The sequence below is a fragment of the Sorex fumeus genome, unplaced genomic scaffold (genome assembly GCF_029834395.1).
Source record: "Sorex fumeus unplaced genomic scaffold, SorFum_2.1 ptg000098l, whole genome shotgun sequence".
Lineage (NCBI taxonomy): Eukaryota > Metazoa > Chordata > Mammalia > Eulipotyphla > Soricidae > Sorex > Sorex fumeus.
In genome coordinates this window covers 48723115-48737100 of record NW_026606155.1, presented here as the reverse complement: position 1 = coordinate 48737100, position 13986 = coordinate 48723115, and the positions used below count along the sequence as shown (strand labels likewise).

The 13986-nt window shown below is 38.8% G+C and overlaps 1 protein-coding gene across 1 annotated transcript in view; it reads right to left on the bottom strand.

Moving 5' to 3' along the window:
* Positions 1-13986, bottom strand: part of MDGA2 (MAM domain containing glycosylphosphatidylinositol anchor 2) — an 873366-nt gene that overhangs the window by 33032 nt on the left and 826348 nt on the right. The window contains exons 12-14 of the mRNA XM_056133738.1: positions 13774-13794; positions 9658-9813; positions 8374-8532 (exon numbers count right to left, since the gene is read on the bottom strand). Coding sequence (XP_055989713.1) covers positions 8374-8532; positions 9658-9813; positions 13774-13794 — 336 coding nt within the window. The remainder of the gene's footprint in view (positions 1-8373; positions 8533-9657; positions 9814-13773; positions 13795-13986) is intronic.

Sequence of the window (13986 nt, the reverse complement as noted above, 5' to 3'; positions counted from 1 at the left end):
ACGGACCCAGGGACAGATATTCTCTGCTTGCTCCCACCAACCACAGGTGACAAAGGGATTCTAATCAGGAGCCCCACCCTACCCCGCCCTGAGACCCAGGGATCAGATTGCGCACAGAAGACCCACCCTACCCCTACCGGGACCAGATAAATACCCCACTGGCAGACCTCCACTACCGACACTACCTCCACTACCCAGCCGCCGCCATACTTCACGGCTTCGCAGCCGTGTGACACATCATAAGACACTAAATACCTATCTTCCGGAATTGCCGTACCATATTTGATAGGGATCAAATATGGCAACACCTACGAGGGCTATTAGAGGTTGCCCCAAAAGCCTCTATCCCTCTCGGAAAGACTGGCAAGCTACCGAGAGTATTCCGCCCGCACAGAAGAGCCTGGCAAGCTATCCGCTGTGTATTCGATATGCCAAAACCAGTAACTACAACTGGTCTCATTCACCTGACCCTGAAGGCTTCACCGACATGGCAGCACTGAGAAGGATGAGAAAGGAGAGGCCGATAAAATCTCAAGGCCGAACTAAGCAGCCACAACAAAGGAAGACAAAAATGATCATCTGTAATTCCAATGCATGTACACTAGCATCAGATGCATCCATCAAGGACCTGATGGTACAAGTGCGAATGATCAAGTACAACATCATTGGTCTGACCGAGACAAGAAGGCACAAATCTCACCATGCCGTTTTCGACACTGGAGAAGAACTGTTCCTCGGAACATGTGATAAAAGAGGTGTCGGAGGCGTCGTTGTCCTTGTCAACACAAACTTGGCCAAGAGCATTGATTCATTCGAATGCCTAACAACCCAAATCGGACGTTTACATTTGAATAGATGTGGCTCACTGCTGGCAGTTTCTATCTTCGTTGTCTATGCACCAACATCTCATTATGATGAAAGAGAAATCGAGAAGTTCTACATGGAGCTGGAAAAGTTCTATTAAGAAGACCACACCTTCTACAAGATCATTGTGGGTGATTTTAATGCCAAGATAGGACCGAGAAGATCAGCTGAAGAACTTCACATCGGGACCCATGGCCTAGAATGGAACAAACAGGGTGAGAGACGGTCTGAGTTCATCATGTCGACCAAGACCATCCATGGTAACTCACAGTTCCAGAAGGCAGAATCTAAACGTTGGACATGGGAGTCTCCCGGTGGACGATTCCACGAAATAAATCACATCATATTCAATTGATGGTTTTGCCTGACCGATGTCGCTGTTGTCCCAAAATTCCGAATGGGATCAGACCACCGTCTCCTTCGTGCAAAATTCTACTTCACAGAGCGGGGAGAAAGGGCTGCAAAGTTTAAAAAGAGAACTCCCAGAACGACCACCAACTGGGAGCTCTTTGGCACTATTGCAGCAACATGGAAAGATGCCATTGTTGACAGCATTGACGAGGAATACGATCGACTGGTTCAGCACCTCCATGAATGTGTGAGGACTGCCAAGAGAGAGATAGCCACAAAAAAAATGCCTGTCTTCGAAAACTCTTGAGCTTATTTGCCAGCGTGGTTTGGCGCATGCCTCAGGCAACCGCAAGCTAATGTCCGAGCTCGCAAAGTAGTGCAGAGATGCTATCAAGGAAGACCTCAAAGAGAGAAGAGCAGAAGTGCTGGTAGATGTGGCAGAAGCCGGGAAAAGTATTAGTAACGCCTGCCTGTCCTTTGCCAACTATAAGACCAAGATGACTGCACTCTGACGTCCTGATGGATCCATCACAGCCTCCAGAAGGGCAATGGAGAAGATTATCCATGATGTCTACTCAAATCTCTTCGATAGCCATGTCCACTTGCTGACATACCAAATTCCACAGGATGGATATGTCGTTCCCAACGTTCTCCCTTCCAAAATCCGACACGCCATTTCGTCAGTAAAGAAACGAACAGCACCTGGCCCAGACAAGGTCAGACCTGAACACCTGAAGAACCTGCCATCAGTACTCATCAATACGCTGGCTCGGCTCTTCACATGCTACCTGTGTGAATGCAAGTTTCCATCCCAATGGAAAACCAGCAGGACCGTACTACTGTTCAAGAAGGGAGACATCCATGACATTGTCAACTATCACCCGATCTGCCTATTGTCTGTCATCTACAAGTTGTTCACTCAAGTAATCCTAAATAGGATTGGCAGAACACTAGATGAAGTACAACCATGCGAGCAAGCCGGGTTCCACAAAGGATTCAGCACCATCGACCATATCCACACGATAACCAAGCTCATTGAGGTTTCTTGGGAGTTCAAGATGTCGCTCTGTTTAACGTTCATTGATTTAGAGAAGGCCTTTGATTCTGTTGAGACGGAAGCAGTCATTGAAGCCCTAGCCAATCAGGGCATTCAAGCCCAATACATCAGGATCCTCCATGAGCTGTATTGCGGATTCACTACCAGGATCTCACCATTCTACAAAGAAGTGATCGTTGATGTCAAGAGAGGGGTGCGGCAGGGTGATACCATTTCACCGAAACTCTTCAGTGCCACCCTCGAGAACATCATGCGATGACTGGAATGGGAAGGAATGGGAGTGAAGATAGATGGTCAGCAACTACACCACCTCCGCTTTGCTGATGACATTGTTTTAATAACACCAAACATCAGCCGAGTGGCACAAAAGCTGGCCAACTTTGATCGTGAGTGTGGAAAGGTAGGAATACAACTGAATCTTACGAAGACAATGTTTATAAGAAACAGCCTCATTCCTGATGCCCCATTCGCTCTCAACAGAACGACCATCTCCGAATGCAACAGCTATGTGTACCTAGGTCGAGAAGTCAACATGACCAATGACCTGGCATCCGAGCTGCGCAGGAGGAAGAGAGCGGCTTGGAACGCCTTCAAGAATGTCGAAGAAATAGCTAAGAGGATGAAGAACCTCTGACTCCAGGCACATCTCTTTGATTCCACTATTCTTCCTGCATTAACATATGCCTCAGAGACCTGGGCCCTATGCAAACAGGATGAGAACGCTATTCAGGTCTCCCAAAGAAGAGCTATGCTTGGAATATCACGTTTCACTCAAATGAGAGAAAGTATCTGGAGTTCTGACATCCATCGACGATCAAGAATTAGGGACGCTGTCTCGTTTGCCAAGGTGTCAAAAATCAGATGGGCTGGTCACGTAATGAGATTTAAAGACAACCGCTGGACTAGAGCTTTTACCGACTGGACTCCACGGGATGTCAAAAGACCGCGTGGCAGCCCACCTACCAGATGGTCAGACCTCTTCATCAAGATCATGAACGATGTGTTTGAGGTTCTTCATGTTCCCAGAGCGAACAGATGCCATTGGGCTACACTAGCACGTGACAGGGACAAATGGAGACGTTACTGGCGCCCGCTCAAGCAACTCGACGACTAATGGGAAGTTAAGTAAGTAAGTAAGTGTTGTATAGATCAAAAACATTCAAGAAGCATTAAAAACAGAGTCCTGGTTCATGATGAATACCTGATTAATATTGTAGTTCTTTAAAAAAAAAAGAGAGAAGAAAACTAAAGAGAATAAAATAAAATACATACCCCATCGCCCCAAACACATACACAAATATTGTAGGAAGATGAGAGTTATAGTACAGGGAGGAAGGCACTTTTTCTCTCATGCAGCAAACCTGCTTGATTCCTCTGACCACAAATGGCCCCGTTAGTCCCACCAGGAGAGATCCCTGAGCAGAGAGCCAGGAGTAATCCTTGAGTACTTCGGGTGTGTCAAATTCCACCAAAAAGATGATTTGATAGTCAAAGTAGTTAAAGATTATTGAAGTGCAAAACTTTTAAATAGAAATCCCTATTCCTACTTTACTCATGCGAAAATATAGATTTTAAGTGATTTCTATGAAATATTACAGACTGAATACACAACACAGAGATATGCTCTTTCAACTTCAAGTTCTTCTTTACTTCAAGTTGGGGTTACTTTTTACTATATTAGGGTAATCCTTCCAATCTTGTTACCTATTGATCCACTGTGAAGAAAACTAACTAATAATGCTGGCTGTGATTTTGAATCATTGCATTACTAGTTGCTTAAAATTCATGAAGCAATCTCACTTTCAGTTTTCCTCACTGTAGGAAATGGACAGTTAGTTTATTTTTACCACATTTTAATAAACTCATCAAGGATACATATTTAAATACTGCAGTAGTAACTCATTTATATTATGTGTCCCTTTACTCATTTGTATAAATATTTGTATATTATTATTTTATTAAGTTAATAAAGACACCTTCATACTACCTCTTATCTTTTGTTTCCTCATTACCAGTATTTTATCTTCTCAAGCTCATCTCTACTGAAAAAAAATACCCTTTTCATAGTTTAACATTCAAAAGTCAATCAACATAATCTATCATATCAATAAGAGAAAAGATAAATATCACATGATCATATCAATAAATGCAGAGAAAGCATTTGACAAGATTCAGCACCCATTTATGATGAAAATTCTCACCAAAATGGGAATTGATGGAACTTTGCTCAATATAGTCAAAGTCGTCTACCACAAGCCCATGGCAAGCATTATGCTCAATGAGGAAAAACTAAAAGCCATCCCCCTAAGAGCAGGGACAAGACAAGGATGCCCACTCTTGCCACTCCTATTCAATATAGTACTGGAAGTATTTGTCATAGCAGCTAGGCAAGAAAAAGATAATAAGGACATCAAGATAGAAAAAGAAGAAATAAAGTTCTTATTAATTGCAGATGGCATAATACAACACTTAGAGAATCTAAATCAAATAGTTCCTAGAAAAAATAGACTTGTATAGTAAAGTCATAGGCTATAAAGTCAATACCCAAAAGTCTGTGGCTTTCCTATATGAAACTAATGAGAAGAAAGTGATATGAAAAATAAAATACCACTCAAAATCATGCTCAGAAAATCAAGTACATTGGAATCAGTTTAATTAAGCAGATAAAGGACCTTTACAAAGAAAATTCTAAAATGCTACTTCAAGAAATAAAAGAGGACTCAGGGAAATGGAAACACATCCCTTGCTCATGGATTGGGAGAATTAACTCCACTGTGTCAAAATGGCAATACTTCCCAAAGCATTATAGAGATTCAATGAGATCCCTATAATGATAACCATGGCATTCTTCAAAGAAATTGATCAAACACTCCTGTTGTTCATATGGAACAACAAGTCCCCAAGGATATATCAATGAATTCTCTGGGAAAAAAAGATGGAAGGCATCATATTCTCCAACCTCAAACTGTACTACAGAGCGGTAATAATTAAAACATGGTATTGGAACAAAAATATGCAGACCAATGAAATAGGGTTGAATATCCTGGCACACATCCTCAAGTATGTGATCATCTAATCTTTGATAAAGGAGCAAGTAATATAAAATGGAGCAAGGAAAGCTTCTTTAAAAAATGATGCTGGTAAAACTGGAAAGCTACATGAAAAAATAAGTGGGCTCAGACCTCTACCTAACACATGATGCACAAAAGTCAGATCAAAATGGATTAAAGATTTCAACGTCAGACCAGAACCTATAAGGTACATTAAAGAGAAAGTCGGCAAAGTGCTCCAAGACATTGAAGCTAAAGGTATCTTCAAAGATGAAATGCCACTGAGCAAGCAAGTGGAATCAGAGATAAACAAATGGGACTATCTTAAACCAAGAAGCTTCTGCACCTCAAAAGAAAACATGACCAGGATACAAAGACATCCTATGGAATGGGAAATGATATTCACTGAATACCCTTTAGATGGACCTTGAGCTTGTTTGGAGGTTCTAGCAGGGGAGCGCAGCTACTCGTATACCCTCGACCGAAGACCGGTCCGTCTCTATCGGGGAAGGCCGTCCTCTTCGACCGAGCGCGCAGCTTCGGGAGGGACGCACATGGAGCGGTGAGGGAGGAAGGGGACACCCGCCTAGCCAGCCAGATCAGCCGAATCAACCCTGGCGATCAATGGGGTGACAGATGTCGCAGCCAGATCGCCCTCACATCCTCTCAATGGAACGACCATCTCCGAATGCAACAGCTATGTGTACCTAGGTCGAGAGGTCAACATGACAAATGACCTGGCACCCGAGCTGCGCAGGAGGAAGAGAGCGGCTTGGAACGCCTTCAAGAACGTCGAAGCAATAGCTAAGAGGACGAAGAACCTCCGGCTCCGGGCACATCTCTTTGATTCCACTGTTCTTCCTGCATTAACATATGCCTCAGAGACCTGGGCCCTACGCAAACAAGATGAGAACGCCATTCAGGTCTCCCAAAGAAGAATAGAAAGAGCTATGCTTGGAATATCACGTTTCACTCAAATGAGAGAACGAATCCGGAGTTCTGACATCCGTCGACGATCAAGGATCAGGGACGCTGTCTCATTTGCCAAGGTGTCGAAAATCAGATGGGCTGGTCACGTAATGAGATTTAAAGATGACCGTTGGACTAGAGCTGTTACTGATTGGATTCCACGGGATGTCAAGAGACCGCGTGGCCGCCCACCTACCAGATGGTCAGACTTCTTTGTCAAGGTCATGAACGATCGGTTTGAGGCCCTCCATGTTCCCGGAGCGAAGAGATGCCATTGGGCTACACTAGCACGCGACAGGGACAAATGGAGACGTTACTGGCGCCCGCTCGAGCAAATCGACGACTAACGGGAAGTTAAGTGATTAAGTGATTAAGTGACCCTTTAGATAAGGGGTTATTATCAAGGATATACAGGGCACAGGTTGAACTCTAGAAAAAGAAAACATCCAATTCCATCAGAAAATGAGGTGATGAAATGAACAGAAACTTTCTCAGAGAAGAAATTCAAATGGCCAAAAGACACATAAAAAAGTTCTTCATCAATAATTATCAGAGATATGCAGATCAAAACAACAACGAGATATCATCTCACACCACAGAGACTGGCACATATCAAACCAGGAACAGTTGTGGAGAGTTGGTGGGAACCTTCAGTGTTGGTGAGAATGCTGATTGGTTCAGCCATTTTGGAAAGCAATATGGACATTCCTCAAAAAACTAGAAATATAGCTCCCATTTGGCCCAGAAATACCACTCCTGGGATTATGCCCTGGGGGCCCAAAACATATAGCAGAAACACCATATGCACTCCTACATTCATTGCAATGCACATTCACACTAGTCAGAATCTGGAAACAACCTTTTTGCCTGAGAATAGATGAATGGATAAAGAAACTATGGCACATCCACACCATGGAATACTATGCTGCTGTTAGGAAGGATGAAGTCATGAAATTTGCTTATAAGTGGATGGTCATGAAGAATATCTGTGCTAAGTGAAATGTTCAAAAAAAAGCAGGGTAGACATAGAATAACTGCTGTCATTTGTGGAATGTAAACTATCATAATGTAAGACTAACACCCAATAGCACTAGAGACCAGGGCAAGGAAGATTACTCCATGGTTGGAAGCCTGCCTTATGAACAGGTGGAGAAGGCAGCTGGGATACAGGAGGGATGACTAAGTCAATGATGGTTGGAGGGATTGCTTTGGTTGGGAGATATGTGCTGAAAATAGATAAACTACCAAGCATGATGGCCTCTCATTATCTTTAATCTGTATTGCAAACCATAATACCCATAAGTAGAAAGAGAGAGAAAGTAAGAGGGCAATTGTCTGCAATAGAGGCAGGGGGATACTGGAGACATTGGTGGTGCAAAATATATACTGGTGGAGGAATGGGTGTTCAATCATTGTGTCACTGAAACTCAGACATGGAAATTTTGTAACTGTAGCACAGGGTGATTCAATTAAAAAAAAAGACAAAGGAAAAAAGTAAAAAAGACCCTTTCTTGTGCTTAGAGAAAATGTTTTACTTACTCCTAAAGTACTCGCTTTTAGTTTAGTTCGATTTGCATCCATAATCCCTTGTCCACGATCTGAAACTCAACATATTTAAAACTTCAGAATTTTGTGTTCTTTCTAGGACCTTAGATGTTTCTATTTCTAATTGATATGTTAGAGATATTTTGTAAACAGGGAAAATCATACATATTCCTTATATATATGGTGCTAAATGTACATGTCTCTCAATTATGAGTATTTCTCTTACCATTAATATACATGTACTAATTATTTAAATACATTTTCTTAGATAAAAAGCAGATAAGGAAAACACCACAAATGGTATTCAGAAATGATATTCTATAGAGGCCATCTAATGTTCCAAAATATCAAGTTCTAATTTAAAGTTTGAACATGATGGTGAAATATGTTTAATATCTTATATTGCAATGTGCAGATAAGTAATTTAAAGTCAATACAATTTCTGACTAAATTTTAACTTAATTAGTGTGCTTGTGAACCTTTTTCTTTTTAGTTAGGATTTACTTTAGAATAAACGAGCAGTTCTTGCCATCTCACCTATATGTTGTCCATACATGTGATAAAAGAAGCTGAAACAATATGCAGTGTTTGTGGGTCCATAAGGGTTTTTGGGAGCTATGCTGAAAACAGGACTGAGAAGTCGAGCTTTTTCACCTTCCAATCTGGGTCTCGATGTCTCAATGTACATATAAAAACCTTTAAAAAGAAAAATAAAATATTTAAATATATTTTAATTTGGTAACTTGAAATTCGGAATTGTTAGGTTTTAGTTTTCACGCAAAGTAAGAATATGGGGCTGGAGAGTTAGTACAGTACTTCGGTCCCTTGCCTTGTATGCAGCTAACCCCAGTTTAATCCCACGACTCCATATGACCCTCAAAATATAACTGGGTGCAGCCATGGAGGCCTACAGGCACTGCTGAACATGATACTGGAGACCCTCCAAGCACTGCCTACATGGCCAGGATAACTCTTGGCATGGCGGACCCCAGTGGTACTGTATCCTGGAGAACTTGCCAGGAGGGGTCCCAGGTACTGTTTAGGAAGCCAGGACAACAACAAAACAAAACAAAACAAAACCACATCCGAGTAAAGAAGATCTGCATGTTCTTCATAAAATCTTCATATATAAAAATATGAAGAATTAACTATTTAGGCCAGAGTGATAGTACAGTGGGACATATGGCCATCCCCAGGTTTGAATCTCAACACTCCAAATGGTCCCCCATGCATCAACAGGAGTGATCCCTGAGCACAGAGCAATGAATAAGCTCAGAATACCTGAGTACCACTGAATGTATGGCTCAAAAAACAGAAAAAGAAAGAATAAATCACTTCTATAATTAAATATAATATTCTTTAAAATATATAAACAAGACAAAATTGGAATTTTAGACTTGAAACTAAAAAAAAGACCTAATTTACAATTTATGTATATATGTGTGAGTTTTCAGAGACAGCTAGTCAACAAATATCTAAATTATTGATGTTTCGCAATAAAAATTTAATGGTTTATTCTTTAAACTTCAAACCTATAGTTAATAGGGCTGGAGCTATAGTACAGTAGGTAGGGTGTTTGCCTGACACGTGGCCAACCCGGGTTCGATTCCCAGCAACCCTTATGGTCCCTGAGCACCGCTATGAGTAATTCCTGAGAGCAGAGCCATGAGTAATCCATGTTCATCGCCAGGTTTGAGCCAAAAAGCAAAAATAAAATAAAATAAAATTCTATAGTTAATTATTGTAAAATTTTTATTAATGTAATTCCTAAATATTCAAGATTAGAGAGTAAATATTTTTAACATTATTTCATATTCATACCTTCTTTGGAGCCACTACGATCAGCATTAGGTCCTGTATTTGGGGTATATTTTGTATTTCTTGTTGCAGTACTTTGCTTTGTCCAATCAAAATTATCTGTATCATCTTGGGTGAATAAGCAAATGTTACCATCTTCAAATCCACAATGAAATTCTCCTGTTAAAAAATTTTAATTGAAACAATATTAACTAAATTAATAAAATATTTGCAGTACTTTTGTGTTGAAAATTAAAACATCATGCAATAATAATAAAAATTGTAGTACTAGCACCAGATCAATGACAAGTGTACAAGATTATGATTACAGAAAAATTGTATCCATTTAAGTTAAAATGAAAAATTAAAGCCCATTTGCAATAGCATAAAAAATAATAAAATACTTTGGGATAGATTCAACCCAGAAAAAATTAAAGACATATATTTAAAATTTTACACCATTTGTAGAAGAAATTGTAGTACATACAATTAAATGGAAAGATACTCCATACTCAGTAGTAGAGATAAATAATATTGAAATATTCCTATAGTCCAAGAGATCTAAAGAGTGAATGTAATCTCTATGACAATATAGATGATATATTTCATAAAAATATAATTTTGAAATCCTAACATTTAGCTGGAGTGATAGCACAGCGGTAGGGCGTTTGCCTTGCATGCAGCCAACATGGCCGACCCGAGTTCGATTCCTCCACCCCTCTCGGAGAGCCCGGCAAGCTACCGAGAGTATCTCGCCCGCACAGCAGAGCCTGGCAAGCCGCCTGTGATGTATTCGATATGCCAAACACAGTAACAAGAAGTCTCATGATGGAGACGTTACTAGGCCCACTCGAGCAAATCGATGAACAACGGGAGGACAGTGACAGTGACAGTGAACATTTAGCTAGGAAACCACAGAAAATTCATATTGGCAAAATAATTATGATTAAGAACAATGAAATAAAATATCAATCTTAAAGTGTCATCAAAATACCTATTACATTTCAGCATTATTCACAAGTCAAGAAGTAGAAGCAATAAACAAAAGTGCTGGATGATAAATAAATAATGAAAAGGCTGAATACACAGGCAACAAGATTTTTTTAAAATCTTCCAGGCTATTTGAGAAAACATAGATGAACCTGCTTTATTATGTCAAATAAGTTAAACCAGATACAGAAGGACAAATGTTGTATCTTGATGTGGAAACCAAAACAATCAAACTGAGAAGCAGATAATTAAATGGTAACTGGCAGGGACAAGAGAATCAGAAAAATACGGAGAGATTTTGGTTGAATGATTATAGGGTTACAAGTGTAAAAAATTAAAAATATAATACTTAAGATCTCAGGGGACTTTGGAGCTCATTGGGGTGGATTACTAGATTTGCATGAAGGAGTCCTGAGTTTAATTTCTGGCACTGCATGGCCCCCAGTTGCAGGGAACTACAGATGTCAGAGAATCCCCTGCCTCAATGCTCTACTGGGTTTATCACAAACCCTAAATCAAATGCCCTCTCCCACGACAATGATTTCAAATAAAAATAGTTTAGTTGAAGTAAAGAAAAACTAAATTCCCAGAAAAAATATAAAGAAAAGCAGCACATTTTTTAATAGTTTGACATATTTTCTTTGCTCGAGCGGGCCCAGTAACATCTCCACTGGAGACTTTGTTGCTACTGTGTTTGGCATATCAAATACATCACGGGGAGCTTGCCAGGCTCTGCCTTGCGGGCGAGATACTCTCAGTAGCTTGCCGGGCTCTCCGAGAGGGGCGGAGGAATCGAACTCGGGTCGGCCATGTTGGCTGTGTGCAAGGCAAACGCCCTACTGAATAATATCTGGTTGTTTAATTGAAAGCGCATAATAAATTGAATCTATAATAAATACCTTTGTTTATCAAAACACTATTTTCTTAAAGGTGTTTACGACCTGAGGTTAATACTAGAGTTAAAAATCAGTCAGTAAGAAAAAAATACATGTGACTATCAGTAACACAAATATAATGATTTTGAAAAATCATTTTGTGATGTTTAATAAAAAAACTTTAATTTAAAAAGCTTGCTTCTTCTACCATAATGAACACAAATTAAAATAACTAAAGAACACAGCTTTGGTACCGCTAGTAGAGTTAAACTAAATAATTTTATTTTTTGTTTGTTTATTTTGTTTTGGGTCATACCTGGCAGTGCTTAGCATTGACCCCTGGCTCTGTGCTCAGGGATCATTCCTGGCAGGTTCAAGTGACCCTATGGGATGCCAGGTATCAAATCTGGGTTAGCTATGCACAGGGGCTAATGTCATACTATCACTCTGGCCCAGATTTAAATTAAAGCATTTTAAAAGCAGAAAATCTAATATATTTCTTTACATTGCTTTCAATATGCCTAAAATTAGCAGTATGTAATATACTATGCTGAAGAAATCTGTTAGCAAAACACCCAATTTTGTATGTCTATATATGCATTTGTTTGAGTTTAAATCTCTCAAACTCTTCAAATATTTTCTTTGAATTAAATCATTTGCCAATTTTTCCTCTATATACTTTGATTACATGACAACTCGTTTTAAACATTTTTACTGAAAGTGTAGTCACATAACTTACCTTCAAAGAAATTATAATCATAGTAATTAAATAACAACAGTAGCCTGGAATAAATTCAGGGGAAAATGATTCATGTGATTAATTAATCTTGAAACTTTCATGATTTTGTTCTTTTAATAAGTGGCTACTGAAAAACTTTTTAAATATGATATGGAATGATAGACATAAAGATAGTCTTAGGTAGATGTGAGAATGAGAAACAGAATTTTGCTCTTAGTTTCTTGTAATCTATTGAAGAATCCAGGTGGAAAAAAGTTTGCTATATAAATAAAGATAAATTACTGAATGAAATAAAAAAGGAATAACTTGTGACAAAAAGCATTTGTGCTAAATTTTGTCAGAGAAGTCAAACTCAAAAAATAGGTGACAATATCTACATAAAAGGGATACTGTGGGGAGTAAATAAACTTCTATATAAGAAAGTAATATATAAACAATAAATATCTCTAAATACTCTGTATTTCACTTGGATGTACAGAAAGGAAGTAGACGTAGATCAGTAGAAAATACAGCAGAAACAAAGGCTATGTAATTTTCTCTTATAAAGGCAGCAAAAGGCCAGAGTAGAAAATTAACGTTAAAGAGACCCAAACAATAGTACAGTGGGTGGAGCTTTTGCCTCTCATACAACTGACCTAGGTTTGATCCCCAACATCCCATACAATACCCAAAGCACTGCTAGTGATGATTTCTGAGGGCACAACAAGGAGTAACCCCCAAGCATTGCTGAGTGTTGCTGAAAACCCAAAACCCAAACCCAAACTAAAGTAAGAAAACGTATTAGAAACTTTCTTCACTAAGTATAGGTAATAGAAAATGTTGTTTGAATGTAAGAGATAAAACTCTTCATTAATTTAGTAATCAAACAAATGGAAAAATAATAAATTTTTACTTTCAATGTGATGGGGGTCAAAGAGATCATTAAATAGGCTGACTGCATTCTTTGCATGGGTTTGATATCTGTGACCACATGGTCCATGAGAGTAACCCTTTAGGACAGAGGCTGGGATAGTTCTCGAACACCACTGGATATACCCTCCAAAATATAATGTGAAATATTTCCAAACAAATGACAATCATATTATCTTTTTCTTTGAAGTATGGCATATAGAATATTGATCTTTGATAATTTGTGATTAAACCACTCAATTCCAATTTTCTAAGAATATACCTTATGAATAAATAAGTGAAATAATGAAAATTAAAAAAAATTATAATAGCTATAAAATTGATATGTTATGCCAAAAAAGAAAAAATGCCATAGTTATTGTAACATGTATTAAGCAGGTTGAGGGATTATAACACAAATGACACATATTAAGCAAGTTGAGGGACATGGTTTTAATATTCAGGGAAACAATTATTGATATTTTAAAAATTGATTTTATAACCTTATCTTTTGAAATTTAAAATTTATAAATTTACTGTTTTTAAGTTATTCCATGTAAAACTAATAAGATTAAGTTATCAGATAATTGGTTTCTGTGCATACTCCATTTCATTTAATTGTAAAAATATAGTGAAAAATATACTTACTCAAATGTGGATTAACAGGAGCTACAAGGAAAGTGAAAAACAGTGTTAGAATGACTTGAATATACTTTATAAATAAAACTTGAATTGGTGCTTTAGAGTTCCTTACCAAAACTTAATCATATTCCCTACTGTGGCCATGGAGAATTATATCTACAATCTACTTTTGTGCTAGAGGAATGAATATAAACTTCTTTGGAGCTCATCAACAGCAAC